Here is a 19,417-nt window from a genome sequence, read left to right as displayed (position 1 = left end):
GTGTGAAGTTGCCTGGTTTTATTCAGGCAAATAGGGCTACATTTAACTAGACCAAAGCTGTATTACAACCACAATTTACCCAAAAAAGTAAGAACTCAATCCTGCAAGGCTTACAACACAACAAGGATGTCTCATGAGCTGGGCTCTGCTCTCCCTGCTCCCTGTTAAAACAGAGACCTGAGACAGAGAAGTGCTGCTCTCCATCCTGCACCTTGGGATCTGTCACTGACACAGCAGCCCTGAACCTGCTGCAGGGTGACATAACAACACAAGACAAGACAATAGAGTGGTAATTAATTCTTTAAATAGAAACACATCTTCTGAGAAGCAGAGGCAGTGGGAAAGGATGATGAGAACGTAAGAAGAGCCACCACGCGCCAGGGTCATGCACTGCCACAGGAGGCTTTTCAGGGAGTACCAGGACTGTTCCCCTGGGTAGCAGGAGGGTTCCCACCTGTCCCTTTCATCCTCAGCTGGCACCTGGGCACTCCCTGTCCTGCTCTTGTCCTCTCCTCCCCACATGTGCCCCAGAGCTCTTACAGCCAGGGCGGTGGCAGCAAGAAATGCAACTCCCTCTGCTCAGCCTTTGCTCTGTGGCTCAGCACAGGAGGCAGCATGAGGCTGTTCTAATGAATAAGCCACACTGGGTGTATTTTTCTGAAGAAACCAAATGTGTAACCTCTGGAGCGAACAGAGACTAAAATAACTGCTCAGCAGACACAATGACAGTGGTGTCATGTACTACTGACAGCCAGAGAGCCGCTGTAATTGCCATTTATCCTAAGGAAGGGAACTCGAATGAATTAGAAATAACACAGTGTGTACATGCAGCTGCCATAATATAATTTTTCCAGGCAGCCTGGATACCAGCACTGCTGAGTTTATGATGCTTGGAATGGAATCTCAGAATATGAATCCATCTCCAATGCCTCCCCTGTAGAGACTACAAAAATACATTTTTAATCACATCCTAACTAGAGAAGGGCCCGAGACATTCTTGAAGAATTGAAATTTGTGTTCTGAAAAAAAGGTGTTCTGAACTCCTTACTGCAGTGGAAAACTTGAATTTTTGTTTTTGTTGTGTATATAAATATGCATATATTATACATGTCAATCCTTCATTAAATTTTAAAATACAGGGAACTGAAAAAAAAAATAAAAGAGAGGGGTTCACAAGCAGCTATAAGAATGTGAATGGTTTTCAAAGCATTAGAGAGAACAGGAGGCAATTTCAGGAATAAAAATAATGAAAGTTGGCATATTCCCTAAGCAACAAAAAATCACTTACAGACAAAAAAGGGAGCAGTTGCAACTAAGTCTCAAAGACATTCAGAGCCATAAAAATGTATAAATAAAAGTTCAGTGAAGTTTTCCATGGAGTTGTACACCTTTAGTTTCTTCTCATAATCTTTATTCTTTCTCAAATTTCCACTTTCCAAAAATAAAAAAAAAAAAATAAATAAAATAAAATAAAATAAAATAAAATAAAATAAAATAAAATAAAATAAAATAAAATAAAATAAAATAAAATAAAATAAAATAAAATAAAATAAATCAAAGCCCATCCTGGAGAATGTAGAGGGAAAATTGGCAAAGCCTGTTTTGTAATTACCTTCTTCAAATTAATTTCATAGCATTGCTAAAAATGAGTAGGCATTTTCAGTGACATCAGAACATTTATTCTGCTGAAATTTCATCCTTCTGAGCAGCTTTTGTTACAAATTCTGGTTTCATAGATCCCCTCTTTTCTAGAGAAAGGAAATTGAAAGAAAATGAGAAGTTCATAAAGGTAGGCTGATAGACTGATACTACAATATTAAATGCTTTTTATTATTGCACTCTTTGCTACAGTTTTTCTATATAGAAACAGCATTTTAAAGTTGACAGAATTTAATTCTACAGAACAAAACAATGTATTGCAAAATCATGTCTCATAAGGGATTGATCTGGTGGAATAAATCTTGAAACTGAAAGTCATTTAACTGTTCCATCTTTTTCATCATTCTTTGTTGTTCCTTATTATTTGTTCATGCTCAATATTTGTGAAAAAGTGATTTTTTTCCAATCCAGAATTTCTAGTGTTATATCTGTTTCTGTGAGCACTTACATCTATGGCCAAAATTTCTTCTATTTTCTGGTACTGCAGATATAAAGACATAAACTACACGCCCAATAAGCCATCTTCACTATAGCAGCCCTGGATTGTATAACATTTTTAATAAAATTACTCCTACTTTCAATAAAGAAATAATCACTTTTTCAACCAAATTTCATGTAAAGACAGCTACTTGTTCATTGAATGGTCTCCAGCAGGAAATAGGCACTAAAGGGTTGGATTGGTGTTGGATGGATCTCAGTAGCAGCTGTGGGGTGAAAAGAGAATGACCCAAAGGTAATGCAGCTCTCTTTGAAGAACGGAGGGAGCACAGAAAATGCTCTCTGTGCTCCATCTTTCTCTCTATTCAACTGCATTGGTTTCTCTGGGATATTTATTATCATATCCAGATACATAGAGAAAGGAACCTCCCAAATCAGAGGGCAGTAAGTATGCAAAATCTTCATTTGTCATCACAAGAGTAATCTGAAGATGCCCATTTTTGCACAGTTTTTTCTCCTTGAAACCATATCAATGCATAGTTCTTTATGACATTTTAAAACCAAGACAATGAGAGCAATCATGGTCAGTCAGCAGTGAATCTATAAAGCCACAAATGAGTATTTACAAAAGGGTGTGTTTGACCCATGTGGCACTGCAATTCCCACCAGCTATGATAAACAACAGCAAAATCTTATGCTTACAATGAAAACATCTAATATGTGCAAGAATAATGCTTGAATGTTTACACCTTTTGTTTTTAAAGTGTAGTATTTACAGTAGTTCTTGCAATTAAACTTTGTTTCTGTTGAAACTCTAATTAAAAGTTATGTTTACAGAAAACAGCAAGGATGGTAGGCATTTGTAATAATCTGTGATAAATGTTAGGAAATAATCACTATCATAGTTTGAAAGTAAACCAAAATCACATGCATTCCTTTGACCTTTGTAATAAATACTGGGAGAGGGGAATGGCATTTCTTTATTCTATAATGCTGCAACACCCAGCCTACATCCCTGGTCAGTCCTGAAATATCTTCTGCACTAGCTATAAGAAATTTATTCCTCCAGTGTCCTGATCTTTTCTTTGTTCATGTATCTATATAAGGGATTCAGAGATATATGCACAAGCAAAGCCTGAAGGCTGAATTTACAAGGTTTCACTAGCAATAAAAAAAAAAAATCTAGATATAATGTCCCAATGTCTTTGCTGATCTTCCTTACTAGATTCCTTATAATCAATGCTTCATTTGGTGTGAAATTACAAAAATGAATATAATTTTGGTTAAAACTGCGAAGGAAAGTAAGAATTTGCTTGCTATCTCAGCTGGAGCACTCTGCTGCCTTTGACATTTTGACTATTCCTGGTAAAGTACTTAAAAAGTACATGAAGAAAGTGAAAAAAAAAAACCCAAACAAATTATTTCCAGTCACTGCAGACCTGAATTATTTTTAAAGTGGTGATTGACTGATGGAAGACTCTGTACTCTCCTGAGTGATCCAGAAATAAATCAATTAAATAACTCCATTTTGTCTTTTTTCCCCCATTTTTTATTTAGGCCATCGTATCAAAGCTGGTATTTCAGTAAGCATTGAGGCACTTCAGCATAAAATCTGTGGCAAACTGCCTTTGGTCTGTCACATTTCGAGTCTCACTCAGGCTTGCTGACAGCTACACGGAAGCTGGCAACTTCGAAGCAGTTTGCCTGGGGAAGAATTCCTGTAAAACGAGTGGGAAATGGAGTCAGGGTGTAAGTCCAGCCTGATTTCCAAGGGCTGTCCCAGTGATTTGAAGGCTGATACTGGTGTGCCTCAAAGCAGGACATGGACAGCTGCTCTTGCCCAGGCTGGTTTTGAGGACAGAGAAGTTCCCAGCAGGAAAGTGGGAGCTTGGGTGGCCTCCCAGCACTTTGGGGTGGCATCCCACAACTCTCAACATCCACCATCACCCTGTGCCGTGAAGCCAGCTGGTTCCCCAAGGCCCAAAGAAGGGATTTCCCCCCAGGTCTCTGCAGTGGGTTGGTAGCACAGTGCTCCTGGTTATCTGGGGGAAGATGTTGTGCTGGCAGCCTCTGCCTCACCAGCTTGTCACCTCGGACCGGGACAGAGAGACCTCGGCCAAGCTGGCCAAGCTCCCCTGGAGGACATTGGCACGGCTGGCTGCAAAAGGCCTGCTCTGCCCCACACAGCTCCTGCCAGCACACGTGCTGTGGGTGTGGGATATCCTAAGGGTGGGAGACGGGCAGGGCCTGGAGACGCTTTGTGCTGGAAGGAAAAGGCACAGGATGGTGGCAGGGTGGTGGAGCAATGGGTGGGAGACAGGGGCAGGGCCTGGGGACACTTTGTGCTGGAAGGAAAAGGCACAGGATGGTGGCAGGGTGGTGGAGCAATGGGTGGGAGACAGGGGCAGGGCCTGGGGACACTTTGTGCTGGAAGGAAAAGGCACAGGATGGTGGCAGGGTGGTGGAGCGGGGGCAGGAAGGGGCCTGTGCTGGGCGCCTGCAGTTTGTGACATCACCAGAGCAACACTGGAGCGACACTGGAAGGATGGGGGAGTGAACATTCCATGCCATTCTGTCAGGTCACAGTGGCATGAGGAGCCCACTGTGAGCCCAAGTGAGATCTCGGCTATGCCACTGCAGTGAGGGGCCTGGAGCAGGCGGTGCACAGCCACCATGGATGAGAACAGATATCCTTTTCTTCTTCTACCTTCTCCTCTTCCTCTGCTCTCCCTGCCCTGTGACAGCTGCCATTGGGATGCCCCTGACATGGCCCTTTCCCCTCAGGCCTGGGCACACAGGGGATGCCCTGGAGGGCCTGGGGCAGCCAGTCCTGTCAGCCAGGGCCGGTTGATAATGTTTGGGTGGGCACAATGCTGGGAGCACTCGTTCCCTGGTGTTTCTTGGCACTCCCCACCATTCCCTGAGCCTGCTGAATCCCCTCGGCTTCCCCACGTTTCCCTCCTCTCACTGCAGCCCTTTTTGCACCCTGACCACCCCTTGATCACACCCTCCCTTCGGCCCTTCTGTCACTGCTCTCTGGGACTTTGAGGACAGAGCAGAAATCTCTTCCTGCACACCTTGGGGCCTGCTGCATTCTCAGAGGGCAGAATGCAAGGATGTTCTAGAGTATGAAGAAAGGGAAGCACAATCTTCTTAGGTTTAATGAAATTAAACTTTTCCCCCTCATCCCCTCCATTAAAAGGCAATTTAATTGGCCAGAATCTTCCTTAACCTGACGTCTCATACGTGGTTTTGGAATACAATTCAGAATGATTTCATGAATGGGAATGTTGATTTAGAGGGCTGCAGGAGGCTGCTTGAAAAAATGCAAATAAAATTTGATGAAGACCATTTAAAACATATTTTCAAGGTAAGGTGTATGTACATTAAGCAATGAATGGTTTAGAAGTTCAGTTACACACATCATATGTTTGCTGATTTTTTTCAAGTTAATTTTTTGGGAAATGTATTTCAAGCTAGTGTGGTGTGCAAAATCAGCAAAGAATTTTCCTCCTCCAGGTCTTTCATGTCTGTGTAAAATAGATAACCCAGGGTTTGAATTTGAATCATGAGCCTTTAGATTGGAAGGTATCTCTAAGATCACTGAGTCCAACCATTAATACATTGAAAAGTCCACCTCTGCAACTTGTCCCTAAGCACCACATCTGCAAGCATTTAAGTACTTTCAAGGAATGGTGACGCAGACACTTCCCTGGACAGCCTGTTCCAATGCTTGACAACACTTTCAGTGAAGAAATTTTTCCTAATAGCCTGGCACAACTTGAGTCCACTCCTGCTTGTCCTACTGCTTGTTACTCGGAGAGACTGACACCCACATAACTCTGTCTTTTCTCCACAACAAATTAGTGTAAGATGGAAAATATGTTGGTTTGGATTCCCAGGGTTTTTTTTGTAACATGTCTGCGCTTGAGAAAAGTTAAAGCATTCTGGTTTCATCCTATTCAGCTTCTCTGGTCAAGCTAATGAGCCCAGACATGTCTGTCTGATTCTGGACAGAGCCATGAGAGCAATCTTCTCAAAATCCTCTTTCCAGGAGGACAATTGGGATTTCTCTGAGCTGTCCAGGCTTTAGATCCAGCACACATTCATTCCTTTCTCCACTATACCTCTCCTGTAATATTTAAGAGGTGTGCCTGAATGGGTGGGAATCGCTCTCTAACTCCCTGGGAATGGATTTGGCCTTGAGAGGTGGCAGTTTTTAAGATATTTCTGTGAAGATGACATGATGCAGCTAGAAGCTGGACTTAAGTTCATTTAGTGTAGGCAAGCAAACTACTGCCAAGCAGATCTTGTCTCAGTGAGCAAATACTAACAAATGAGTACTGGATACATATTTTCTTCATGTAATGACTCAAAATATCTAAGATTTTCCCTTTACATCATTTCCCCCCCAAAAAACCCCATCTGTCTGGTAATGCTTTTTCCCTAAGGGAATGAAAACAAGTGTGTATATATATATAAATATATATATATATTTATATAAATACATGTATATTTACTTACTTTCACCTTTATAGATATGATTCTTTTGAGAATGTTGCAACCAGCTGGCAAATTTTGTCCTGATTTGGCAGAGACAATTAACTATGGCAAGTCAGAAAGGTCATAAGAAGGAAGGCACTAAGCTTTCCTCACCCTGTCTTCCTCTCTCATTGTTTGCCTTCTCAAACCAAGGTAGAACCAGCAGCATGAGCTCAACCCTGGCTGAAGAGGCTTCCTGTGGTTTTTTGAACTTTCACTGCATGGAGAAAGTTTCAAAGCTAGAGGATCTCTTGAGAACTTAAAGATATTTCTCGTTGTTTCCTCTATCTTCCCCCTACTTTGGTTTCTGGCAGGAATGTGAGAGATGGTCAGCTGTGGGAAGAGAAAAGGAGATTTGAGGGAAGTGACCTGCAAAGAAGAAGTCTGATCTAGTTGTATTTAACAACATATTATACCCAATAGCCTGATCTAGTTATTTATAGCAGTACTGTTAGGTGCCCTATGCTATTTGAGAAAGATTTACAGGGGTTCAGTAGTTTGAGGGGTTCAAATATTTCATCAGCGAAACAGTATGTAAAAATCCAAAGCATTCTGGATGTTACTGACATCTTTGTAATTAACTGCACATCAGCAGTTAATCTAATGGTTCTACATAGCAAAATACATTTTATAGAAAGCTAATTTTAAGGAATAATCAGCTTTTTTTCTTCTCTGTTCTCTTTGAGCTTATTTTACTGTAATACTCTTTTGAGCAGTATCAGAATTATGAACATTAAGGTTTTAAGGAATAATAAATTTTCATCTAATTTCTCTCAAGACTTTGTCTCTTCTTTTTCTGAACAGCAAAAATTTGATGTGCATTAATAAAAATAGGAATGATAAAAATCTACCCCAAAAATTTACAATATCTTTTTATAGTAGTGACATGATTTTTATCACTTTAATTTGAAGAGTTCTTTTGTGTAGTATTATTGCCTGTATTTCACCAGGAGGCAGCTAAAATAGAAACTTTACTTTTTTGTCCAGCTTCTCTTTGTGCCAGTAACTAAGTGAACATCCTCCAAGTCCTGATAGACTGTTTATTTTCAAAAGAAGTTGGTATTTTCTTTTCCTGCTTAATGGTTATAAGCAAATTTGCAGCATTGTTAAGAACATTAAAAATTGGATGGAAGAAATCAACCTTAGATGGGGAATTTCTCAGCAGTAATGAAATGTGTATAATTAGCATTTGTACAGAAATATTTTCTTGCTGGTGATTTCTGTTAATAATGATCATTATTATTCTCTTTTGCAAACTCAAAGCAAACACTGAAGTACTCATTTGTAAGATTTTTTCACTAGAACTCCTCATGAAATTTAATTTTGTACTCGTTTCAGTTATTTAATATATTTTTACTCCTATTGTACTTATTCAGAAGTGCAGAAAGAACTTTACTGCATAGGAAGGAACTGGCACCAGATCTTTAAACTTTTAGCTTTCATGGTATGGCTTCAAAACCAATCTAATTTAGCAGTAATCCAATCTCTTGATCAAAGAGCAGCCAGAGCTCAAGTAAGCAATTTCCTGCTTCTAGACATTTCTGTGGAAGCCAAAGCAGCCATAGTAAGGGCCATGTTTGGATGTTTGGATGCTGGAACGTGGTGTCTTTGGCATCTCAGTTTAAGGAGCCAACAACTGAGAATTGTCATCAGTTTACAGTCATAATCACTGAGGCAGTGGATTGCCATTTGTGGTTTTTGTGAGCAATTTTGTCAGAAGATTTCTCTTGATTTGGCAGGTTTTAAGCAAAAATCAGGCTAAAATGATAGAAACATTTATATTTCTGTATTGATATTAATTAATTAATCAGTACATAATTAACTAATATATAACATATATACAATATACAGCATATAGCATATACTATATTTTATATTATATATTAATAAATAATATTAATATACATAGTATATATTATATAGTTTATATAATAGAATATATGTTATATATTATTATATATATGCTATTATATCTTAATATACGTATTACATATTATATCTTATTATGGTTATATTATATTATATTATATTATATTATATTATATTATATTATATTATATTATATTATATTATATTATATTATATTATATTATATTATATTATATTATATTATATTATATTATATTATATTATATTATATTATTAATGTTTTAATAAATTTCTATTTCTATTTCTATTTCTATTTCTATTTATATATTTAATATAAATATTATTATATATTAATATATATTAATATATATTATATATTATAATATATATTAATATATATATTAATATATTTCATATATTTATATTTATATTTATATAGAAATGCAATTTATATTTATATATTATATATATTATATTTATATTTTTATATATTATGTTTATATATATGCAAGACATATATTTATTTCTATGCTTATTTATATATATATATGCAGTTACTTATTTTAAGTAGAAAATTTTAAAGGAAAAATAGAATTGTTAAACCTGTGAAAAATGTAAAAAGCAGAAATGGTAAAAAAGCATTATTCTTCTCAAATTCTTTTGTGGCCTTTTAACTTTTCTAGTGACTTTTATACTGAAACACAGAAATTAATTACTATGGTAACATTCTGTAAGCTGTATGAAAACAAGCTTACAATTCAAGAATTCTGAAAGTGTGAATAATTAATCTAAGTTAAACATTCTGGCTTGTTAAGATTAGAACATGGTGTCATAGGTTATTACAAAATATCTTGTCTTCAAACTTGAATATTGTTTTGTTGTGAAACAATAAACTTCGTTTATTGAAGTGTTGAAAGGTTTGTATTTCTTGGTAATTTGGTCATCCTTATTTCATTTTTAAGATTACTGGTTGCTGATTTTGTGTGCAAATTTGACTGACAGTATTTACATTATGGTGTAAATAGCTGTTGGAGAGGTATTATACTAAATATATTTTCCACTTGATAAGTTTTATGCTGCACATTTATTTTAATGCGTAGCATTTTAAAGATTTTCAACAATGTGTTTGAATATTAAAAATGCATTAAATCTAAATTTATTGCACTTATTTAGATGCTAATTGTGTCATATGGTCCATTTTACTTTACATAAAATATTTGTAGCACACAAAGTGTCATCTAAAAGTTGAGGAGTGTAATCTGATTGTAGTCACTGTTGCCTGAGGATTCTTCTATGATGCTCACTCTTATGGTCAGTTATAAAAGAGTGTTTGGTGCATAATTTGTATAATTGCATGTTGTTTCATTAATTTCTTTTTTTTTTTTTTAATAAATTTTGCTTGCTTTTTTCCCTCAGAAAACTATTGACAAACAGTCAGGAAATATTATTAGCATGGACGACTTCAGAGCAATTTATCGAGCTCTTGTACACAGGCCTGAATTTGAAGAACTATTCAAGGCTTACTCGACAGATGGCAAAATTCTACCTGACAGCCAGCTCCTTAAATTTCTTATAAAAGAACAATTTCAAACTGAAGCTAATGAAACAACTGCCTTAGAAATTATTATGAAGTATGAACCCATTGATGAAGGTATGTACAGTTTAACTATTTGATATCTAGCTCTTATTTCTCGTGCTTCTCTCAATGACTGTGTTGTCCTAAACCTCATATATTTCTTTCTTTAAAAGCATGTCTTTTCATCTATTTATTATGTTTTCTTCCTGTGTTTTAATTTCTTTTTATGGTGCCCTCCTTTCTCTGCTCTGTTCTTTTTTCTGTCATTTCTTTATCTTTTTATTTCTAGTCCTTCTACAAATTCTGTTCTTCAGCACATTACAAACCATTTTCAATTTGTTTTTCTTAAAGTCCATATCTGCCATTTTTCTTCTCTGCTCGTTACACTGTCTTCTCTCCCTTGAGTCACTTAGTGAAAATTCAAGGCCTCAGACAAGACTTTTATGTCCTTCTGACTTCCTTGCAGGGGCACTGTGGAAAATTTTTGTAGGTGCCTGGTCACCTTTTGTGAATCACTAGAATGCTGAGATGAGGAGGGCTTCATAAATCTGTAACATGTTCTTCACCTATTTAAAGGTGCCTCAAGTTGGGGTGTAACACTTCTGCTGAGCGTCACTGATTTCAACTTGTGGCAAAATTTACAGCTAGGAAAAGGATAGAACTGCATTTTGCTGCAAGCTGTTACTTTATTCAGTGGAATATGTTCAATTCTTTCGTTTCCTTGGTTCCCAGTCGTTGAAAACGGGTGGAATTGATAAGTGGTTAAGAAAAACAAACCCAAGGGGAAAATATTTCTTCTGGGATAATAGCACTGGATTTTCTATGGTGACCTGTGGTGGAAGAAGAAAATGGAAAATGCCACTTTTTCAATGAGAAACAGAAGAACATTGGGTGTTTCATTTAGAGGCACTTACTGTCCAGTAATAAAAACATGTGACTCCTTATGCCTTTACTCTTTAAGGCTGCCTTTCAAATTTAACTGTATTTTATTAAACATATTCTGCTCTTTCAGAGGAGCTAATGTTTACTAATTGTTCAAATTACCAGCTTAAAAGGTTCCTTTTATTTTGTGTTACCTGTTTTGATGGGAAAGTTCAAATCTATAGCACAGTTAAACAATGAATAATCTTCAGTCCATTAGAAAACACCTTTATAAATATCAACTGAAGTTTCTATAGGTTTAATTTAATGTCTGGTTGAAATTTCAGATGCTGAGACAAATTCTTGTTTGTTTCTTCACCTGTGATAAATTTGTTTGTCTTGTTATTGGAAATAATCTCGCTGAACAAAATAACCTCTGTATTGTTCATGCTCCTTTGAGTGAATTCATACTCCCACTCAAACATATTTCTTGAAAAGTTCCAGTTATGATTGACATGAGAGATGATTCATATGGTATTGTGATAGACCATTTTGTGTAAGTGTCGTTCTGAATTTGCTACAGAACATTATTCATCAGGATGATCTGTTGGACTCATCTGTCACCCTTGCCCTCCCTGTGTCTTACAAAAAGGGAAAAGGCCAGGCTTTGACATTTGATTGACAGGTTTGCTAATAGTAATGACCATTCTCTCATAAATGTGATAGCACTGCTATGTCAAGATTAGGATGAAAACAATGACTACATTTTACATCTAATTTAAATAAATCCATTTATAGCATCCAGTGCATCCCTAACATTTCTGCAGAGAGATTTTCAAAGCTATTGAGCCAGATAACTTTGAATTTATTCTCTGTAGGTACTGTAGCTAGCTCAGGACAGTATGGAATAAACTAATCTTTCATTCTTGTTATACAATTTAGATGCCCAATGTCAAAATACTACACTAACAGGTTTTTTCACGTGTGCGCTAAAACCTTGCATTTTTGGTAGAAAGAGCCATTTCTATGGAATTGATCACAAAATATGTGATTCACACCTGACAGTTGTGTCTTACTAGCACCCCAATGAGAGTTTTATTCTTCCCAAACATTCCATTATCTTCCCATTTTACTATTAGCTTTGAATAGAAGACTCAACTCATTAAATGAGATTAAAGAAAACATGCTAACTAAATAATTTTTTTTTAAGCTTGGTATATATGTCTTTTTTTAAAAAAATTCTGCTCATTTACATGGATAGGATTAGAGGCACAGTGAGGATAAGAAAGTGCATCCCAGTATTATTTACAATGTAGAGCCATTCAAGGACTCTATTCCTGCCTATTTTCCTGCTAGGCAATACAAAAACAGGGCAAAAATGCAATCCTGTCTTAAAAAAAACAGCTTGCTTTGTAAATAACAATATAAGCCTGGTGCATCTGTCAGACAAGGACTTTGAGTAATCCAGAATGTATTTGTGAAGCAAAAAAAAAAACATTCGCAGTTTATTCCTAGTGCACACAGTCGTGAAGGTTTTTTTTTGATTTTTGATGTATGCGAGACAGAGCTGAATGTAGAGCACAAATTTGCAGAAGAGAGCATTTGATCCCATTGGCCAAGGTAAATCAAACTTAATAAAGGAGACATCTCTGCCAAACTCCCACAGATTTCATAAAAAATCATGTGAAGTAAGAAAGATGGCTTAAAAATCTCAACTAAGACAATGGCTGTGGCTGGATTTGAGAGACACAATATATCAGATTATGAAAAGATGTGTAAAGGTCTAGTCTCAGGGAAAAAATTCAAGACAAGGTGATTATGAGATATAAACCCTTAGAAAACTGAACTGCTGTTCAGATAGATACTTTATTCCAGCATGCACCAGTTGTAAGTGTGGGTAAGGGAGAAAAAGCCTCCCTAGAATATAAACTGAGACTAGAAAAGAATTAAGTGTATTATAACTTTAGTCAAGGAAATACTTCTCTCTTTACTGTTCCCTTAGAGCATGAATGTTTCATACTGATGTAGTCAAATTTCATAGTATGAAATTCCATCTGATGATGTTTCTGCCTTTTAATGACTGAAAGATTCCTCCTTCCATTATAGCAGAGTAAAACCCTTGTCTGTGATTGCAAGTATTTCTCATGAGTTCACCCCTAAAATTCCCAGCAAATGTATCTGTACCCACTCCACTCTCTCTGTCCCAAGTACCATAGACATTTAATTACTCATTTAGCTCTCTGGAAGCAAAGAGCACTCACATACATTTAAAAACATGGGAAACATCTCTCTCTCCACATTTCCTAGTCTCACATTCCGTTCAGGCTCTTCTCCTCCCCACTCCTGAGTCTCTATTTCAGTCCAGACACCTCTCCCAGACCCTGGCAGGGCTGCAGGTTGTACTCAGTCCCTTCAGGAGGAAATGGGTCTTGCAGGAGGCTCTGGCCAGTGCAGAGTGATTTCTTGCTTGTTTTGTCTGCCTCATTGTGGGTACTCTAAAGGCCTTCAGGGCAACAAACATCTTGTGATAGTTTTCCATTTTTTCTTTCTGAAGAGAAACATTTTCAAAGAAATTCCAAGGTAAATAAGAAAAATGGAATGTAATAAACTCTGAAAATAATGTATAATGTAATCCAAGTTTTTCAAATACCCAGGTTCAAATATCCATAATTCCTCTCTGATATGACAGTATTTGTATATATGGCAGAGCTGGAGTTTACCCTAACAGGAGGAATGAGAAAAATAATTTTATCTTAAATCAGATTTAAAAAAACCCCAAACAATATAAAGGAATATTGTTAATAAAATGAATTGTACACTATCCAAAAGAGGAGGGCAAGACAAAAGAAATCATTGAACTTTGTGAACAAAAAGAGGCAAGGAGAAGGCAGAAATCTTTTCTTGCCTTCCCTTTCTACAACAAATGGATATGTGTGTGCACACTAACTGCTGCTAAAAGGTCCTAATGGAGAAAAAGACTGAGGTTCCTCCAGGGGAGAAATGTAAGGTCCTGATGAAAGTCTTTTCACTGTGGAATAGTTATGGAGATGAATTCCCATTTCCTTTAATGTAGAAGCAGAAAATGTCTGTAAGTGGTCAGAAAATAGCATGGCTGGGCTATTCCTCAGAAATGTAAGCTCTGTAAAAATACAAAGATTTTTAGTCTGTTGATTGGAGACATGAGCTGAATGTTTTACTGAAGTCTATGAGCTTACATCTTGACTAACAAAACAATGTTAGATGTTCATTTTTTGGGGATTATGGTCATTAGCATATTTGCTTGAACATTAATTTCTCTTGAGAATATTGCAGTTAACTTTTGTCGATGACAAGAACAGCCAGGAAAACATCATAAATAATTCAGAAAAAAAGCAAGACTGAAAAGCCAGTATTTTTTCACTAATTTAATAAATAAATGCAGAAAAGGTAGAACATAAAAGATGTACACACACACACACACAAATAGTTACTAGCTCTACTTGTAATTGCTCAGAGAAATCTATAGACCATGAAAAATAAAATAATCCAAAATGAAATCCAGACAGCTCATGTAATTCATTAGAGGCAAAACATACAGGATGAGTGTATTCTGTTTTGAGTAATGTGAAAAAATTCAAAATGTTTTTTAAAGATCCAGACAGTAGAAATTTAATCCAGTTGTTACAAGTATAGAACAATATACCACGTGCATGTGGATAAATCTATAGGATTCACTTTTCAAGAGTCATCAAGGCTGCAAGAAGTCATCCTGCAAATCTCTCAGCTAAAAGAAGACCAAAGAAATTCCCGATGCAATAAGTACAGTCGGTTCTGTAATATTATTAATATTATTAATCTGAGTAAGATAGTCAAAAATATGGATGGAACAGGGTAGGACCTTCTTAAATGATGTAATCAGGTCAGTGAAGACAGGTTGACAAATCCAAGTTCTTAGAAAATTGTAACAAGCTTGACTAATACAAGTCAAAGGTTACTTTTGAAAACAGGGGGGAAATGAATGATGAATTGAAAGACTGGAAAAGATCAAATGTAATATTTGTTTTAGAAAGGGAACATCTAAAGAACTAGTCACTGTCAGTGACTAGAAAAAAAAAGGAGAAAATAATAAATACGTAAACCCTTCTAAGATGGTAAAAGTGAGTTGCAGTTTGTCAGGACATTCCATGAAGAAATAGTATCCTGTTTTCTCCTATGAAAGATTAACAATACAGATGGATAGCAGAAAAACGAAAATTATCAGAAATCTGAAACAGAAAATGCCCTGGATTGGATTTTTTTTTGAGGAAAGGAGTGGAAAGTGGGAAGTGCAAAAGCAGTGTTCATAGGAGAAAAAGTGTGAAAAAAGAGGAGAGGAATAATACCAAACAGAACAAATATTTTGGACAGCAAGGAAGTTTCAGGGTAAATTTCTGTTTCCTAATTATGAAAAATTTCCTAACAAGGTTATTTAGCAGTTGAAATGCTTTTGTTGGGTTGTCTGTGGATTCTTCATCAATGGAAGACTGGAAGAATAACTTCAGAAAGACTTCTGTTAGGAATAAGTTGTTGGGTGAATGCATGTTTGATGTCTGGATGCCCTTCTGTTTTTCTTTATCATTGTAAAACATTGCAAGTTTTCTAGTTCAAAGACCTGTGTAATTGAGAAACAATTATTTTCTGTAAATTCTCATCCAGGTGTAAAACTTCCAGTCTGTCACACACCAAAGATGGATAATTGCAATTCTAACTTGTACATTCTGATTCTTATAGCTGCAGTAAGAATTACCAGGGCAGAAAAGGGGGTTTTCCTACTGGTATTTCCAGTCCCCAAGTTTGTATACATCGACTTCTAAACTATTATTAACATAAAATAATCTTGGATTATTTACTTATTGTTAACTACTAGCCTAACGGTGACAATAAAATTATTTTAGAGTAAGAACTGAGCAAAATCCCTCACTAATTCAAACTATATTTTGAAGCAAATCTAACTTTTGAGATTATATCATTTGTAAAATGACTGCATTACAAACATGACATTGAGAGCAGTAGCTGGCAGTGTAATGGCTCTGTTTGCCATTAAATCAGTCAAAACCAAAACAAATGGGATGACTATCACTGGTATGGACTCAATTAGTTCATTTTGTTATAAATATAGTAGTGTAATAGGCTTGATTTGCAATTCATCTGTGTAGACAGTTATTTCTTTGGTTACAATGCTATTTTTATTTCAAATATTTCTAAACATGATTTGATCAATATTTATTTGGAACTTTCCACCCTGGCAAAGACATTTGGTGCTAGAAGTCATAGTTTCTGCAAGATTATATTGAGAATTTCTGACTTTTTAGAGAACAATCCTGGTTCTTTTAAAAGAGAAGATTCCCTTAACACGTTGTCTGGCATGTTACTTTCCAAAGTAAATGACAAATATTTTATTTATATTTAATTAGGACTACTGAAAATTCTTCTTAGTGCTGTCCATAGAAGAATAAAAGTGTCAAAACACATTTTTTTCCTCTCAGAAGTTTGAACCACAGCAATTCAGCTCCAGAGTCACACGTATCTGATGTTTGTGTTGTTTATACATTTGGTATGAATTTTAAAATTGCAGGAAAGCTTTGTGCTGTATAACCTTTAGCCGTGTTCAGAATTGGCTATTAAAAATTTCAGAAAGTGCATCAGAGTGGCTTCACAACAGAGATTTATTTTTTTTTCCTTTTGTTTTTGTTCAGTGAGGAAGAAAAGGCAGTTGTCATTTGAAGGATTTATAAGATACATGAACTCAGACGAATGTTCAATATTTAAAAGCCAGCACAAGACTGTCTATCAAGATATGAACCAGCCATTATGTGACTATTTTATTTCATCTTCTCACAACACCTACTTGATAGCTGACCAGCTAATGGGACCCAGTCACTTATGGGGCTATACCAGGTATATAGACATAATTTTTAATATTTTAAACTTTCTTTGGCTTTTTTTTTTTTTTTTTAAATTAATGCTAAGTCACATACAATCCTACTTGGAAATAAGGGACAAAGCCATCAAAGATACAAGTTGAAATGAGAGTGGTATTTTATTTTGTGTGTACACTTTTCAAGATATTTGCCAAACCATCTGTTCATAGTCTGGAAGCAATCTATTTTTTTCACTTACATCTCAGAAAATCAACCTTGCAGCAAATGGAATCTATAGTATATTGTACAGTACACGATTAAATCAGTTTTTAATCTCAACGTGCCATGCAAAAAATAAATAACTCCCTGAAAGAAATGTAAAATTCCTGGGCAAGCTGTGATCTGTTCAATGTAGAAGATGTGTGTTGGAGTATGTCTGTGTCAAGGATATCTGTGTTCAGTGCATGTTGCAGTGTGGGCAGGTTAGAAACAACAAAAACAACAAAACATGGGCATTCAAGTAGGCAGCAGGGAGAGGAACCTGTGCAGTGTGTGACTCCAAGAGGATGATGACCAGGATGCCTTATTGCCAAGACAGGGAAGAAAGAAATTAATTGTGTAGTAAATGCAACACTGAGAGGGCAGGATGTATTAAGAATTAGGAGGAGATGTGTCCAGAATTATTTGTACTACTTTAATGAAGAGAAAGCAGCAGGAATCATCATCTATCTGAACACTTTGTAATTTTTTTTTTGGTTGCTCTCTTGATGTTCTTTAGTGACTTGCAACCATCAGAAACAGTACTGAATTTCTAACAGTATTTAAAATTCCATTATGTTAATGCTGCCTTGCTGAAAGTAATTGCAAAGAAGGTATAACCCCCTCTCTCTTTATCTCATACATGTGTGAGGAAAATGCTAAAATCAGCTAAAGGCATATTTGACATATTGTTAATGTGTGAAAAGCAGGATGTAAAAGACAGCTTGGTAATTAAGTAAAACAGTTTATAAGAAATGTTTCAGTTAGTTGCAAGTCAAATATTAGAAACCTAAGAATTTAAGGGATGACACTAACATATTCAGATTAAAGCAGTAAAGTCAGGGTGTCTCAGAAACTTTAGCACTCTTAGAAATGTGGTCTGGGGAGAGGAACTGTTTTATGTAAAGACCAAGTGCAACCTGATTCTCCAAGTACTATAGATTTTTAAATATAGTGATTCTCAAAATTCTAAGCAAGTTTGGAATAGTAGCACAAAATAGCATTGAAAATATTTATTCTTTTATTTTAAGTGGCAATTTGCCTTTGTTCCAAAATTCCTTAATTGAAATCTTTGATTTTTAGCCTTTTAAGGAAGATAATGCAGGTAATCCCATATTCTTTAAAGGTCTAATAAAGTTTATTAAATAACACACACCTAAAATAGGCAGAAACAGAAAGTATGTCTGTCTCATATAATTCTGTAGGATTTCTATTTATGGTGAAAATGAGGTGTTTTTTCTGTAATTAATCCCTGTGCTTGTAATTAGAAACACAGCAACTTGTATAAAAAAGTTTGCTATCTTTCTTTTGGCTGCAAAATTGTTTCTCTTGTTCTTCTGAAGTGCTCTGTTAAAAGGATGCCGTTGCCTGGAGATTGACTGCTGGGATGGCACCAACAACGAACCTATTGTGTATCATGGTCACACTTTAACAAGCAAAATTCCATTTCGCTCTGTAATTCATGTGATTGACAAGTATGCATTTATGGTACGTACAGATCTGTGTGTGTATACATGAGTTGGTTAGAATGGGATGGTGGCTTTAACTAAGTGGGGACATGGCTCTTGTAAATTCTCCAGGGTAAAAAAATGCAACTGAGCAATGGGTATTTTAAAAATTAATTGCAGAGCAATTGTGCTATTTGTTCTTAATGTAGTTTAAAATCTAGTTAAAGGAATCATAATCATTTTTCCTGATAATGAATATAAACCAAACTTAGTGCAAAGGATTCAGGTGATCTCACTCAGCTTGTTAGGTGGAATTCTCACCTGACATAATTTAAACAAGGACTGAATCTATATTGAAGACCTAGTTCAGATTTTTTCTGATGTTTTCCTCCTTCTTTATATCCCTTAAAGGTTTTTTTGTCACTTACTCTTCTGCTGCTATGAGTCTGTCTTGTATCCTCTGTGTGAATTTATAAAATAGACAAAAATATTAGATAATAGATGAGTTTGAGACTTTGTTTTCCATTTCCTCTCTTTTGATTTTGAATGTTGACACTGATAAATGTTAGCAGCTACTGATGTTTTTTGGTCAGGTGACCCATCAGAGCAAAGTTCCTTTTACCTATCTCTAGAAAAACACTGAAATCTGGAGAGTTTTTGCACCGTCTCAGGCTTTTGTATAAGCTTCTGGTGAAACTCCTGCTGAAAGGAAGTGCTGAATGACTATTAAGATAAATCTCAGAATCAGGCCAGCATTATGTGTATGAATATATACATCCACGATCATAAATTTATGTGGATTTTCATGCATATGTATTTATAGCCTTCTCAGTGTTAATCAAAGCTGTGGTTTTTTTCTGTTTTCTATATAAAACTTAATTAATCTC

General features: G+C 35.9%; 1 protein-coding gene across 1 annotated transcript in view; it reads left to right on the top strand.

Annotated features, from left to right (window-relative positions):
• The first annotated feature begins 4,149 nt into the window (after positions 1-4,149).
• LOC131586100 (1-phosphatidylinositol 4,5-bisphosphate phosphodiesterase zeta-1-like) overlaps positions 4,150-19,417 on the top strand; it is a 55,882-nt gene continuing 40,614 nt past the window's right edge. Inside the window, exons 1-5 of the mRNA XM_058852839.1 lie at positions 4,150-4,304; positions 5,317-5,467; positions 9,925-10,159; positions 16,660-16,861; positions 18,426-18,570. Of these exons, the coding sequence (XP_058708822.1) occupies positions 4,150-4,304; positions 5,317-5,467; positions 9,925-10,159; positions 16,660-16,861; positions 18,426-18,570 (888 nt within the window). The remainder of the gene's footprint in view (positions 4,305-5,316; positions 5,468-9,924; positions 10,160-16,659; positions 16,862-18,425; positions 18,571-19,417) is intronic.

This window comes from Poecile atricapillus, chromosome 18 (genome assembly GCF_030490865.1).
Source record: "Poecile atricapillus isolate bPoeAtr1 chromosome 18, bPoeAtr1.hap1, whole genome shotgun sequence".
Classification (NCBI taxonomy): domain Eukaryota; kingdom Metazoa; phylum Chordata; class Aves; order Passeriformes; family Paridae; genus Poecile; species Poecile atricapillus.
Note: the sequence above shows the minus strand (reverse complement) of the source record. Positions and strands in the feature narration are given on the sequence as shown.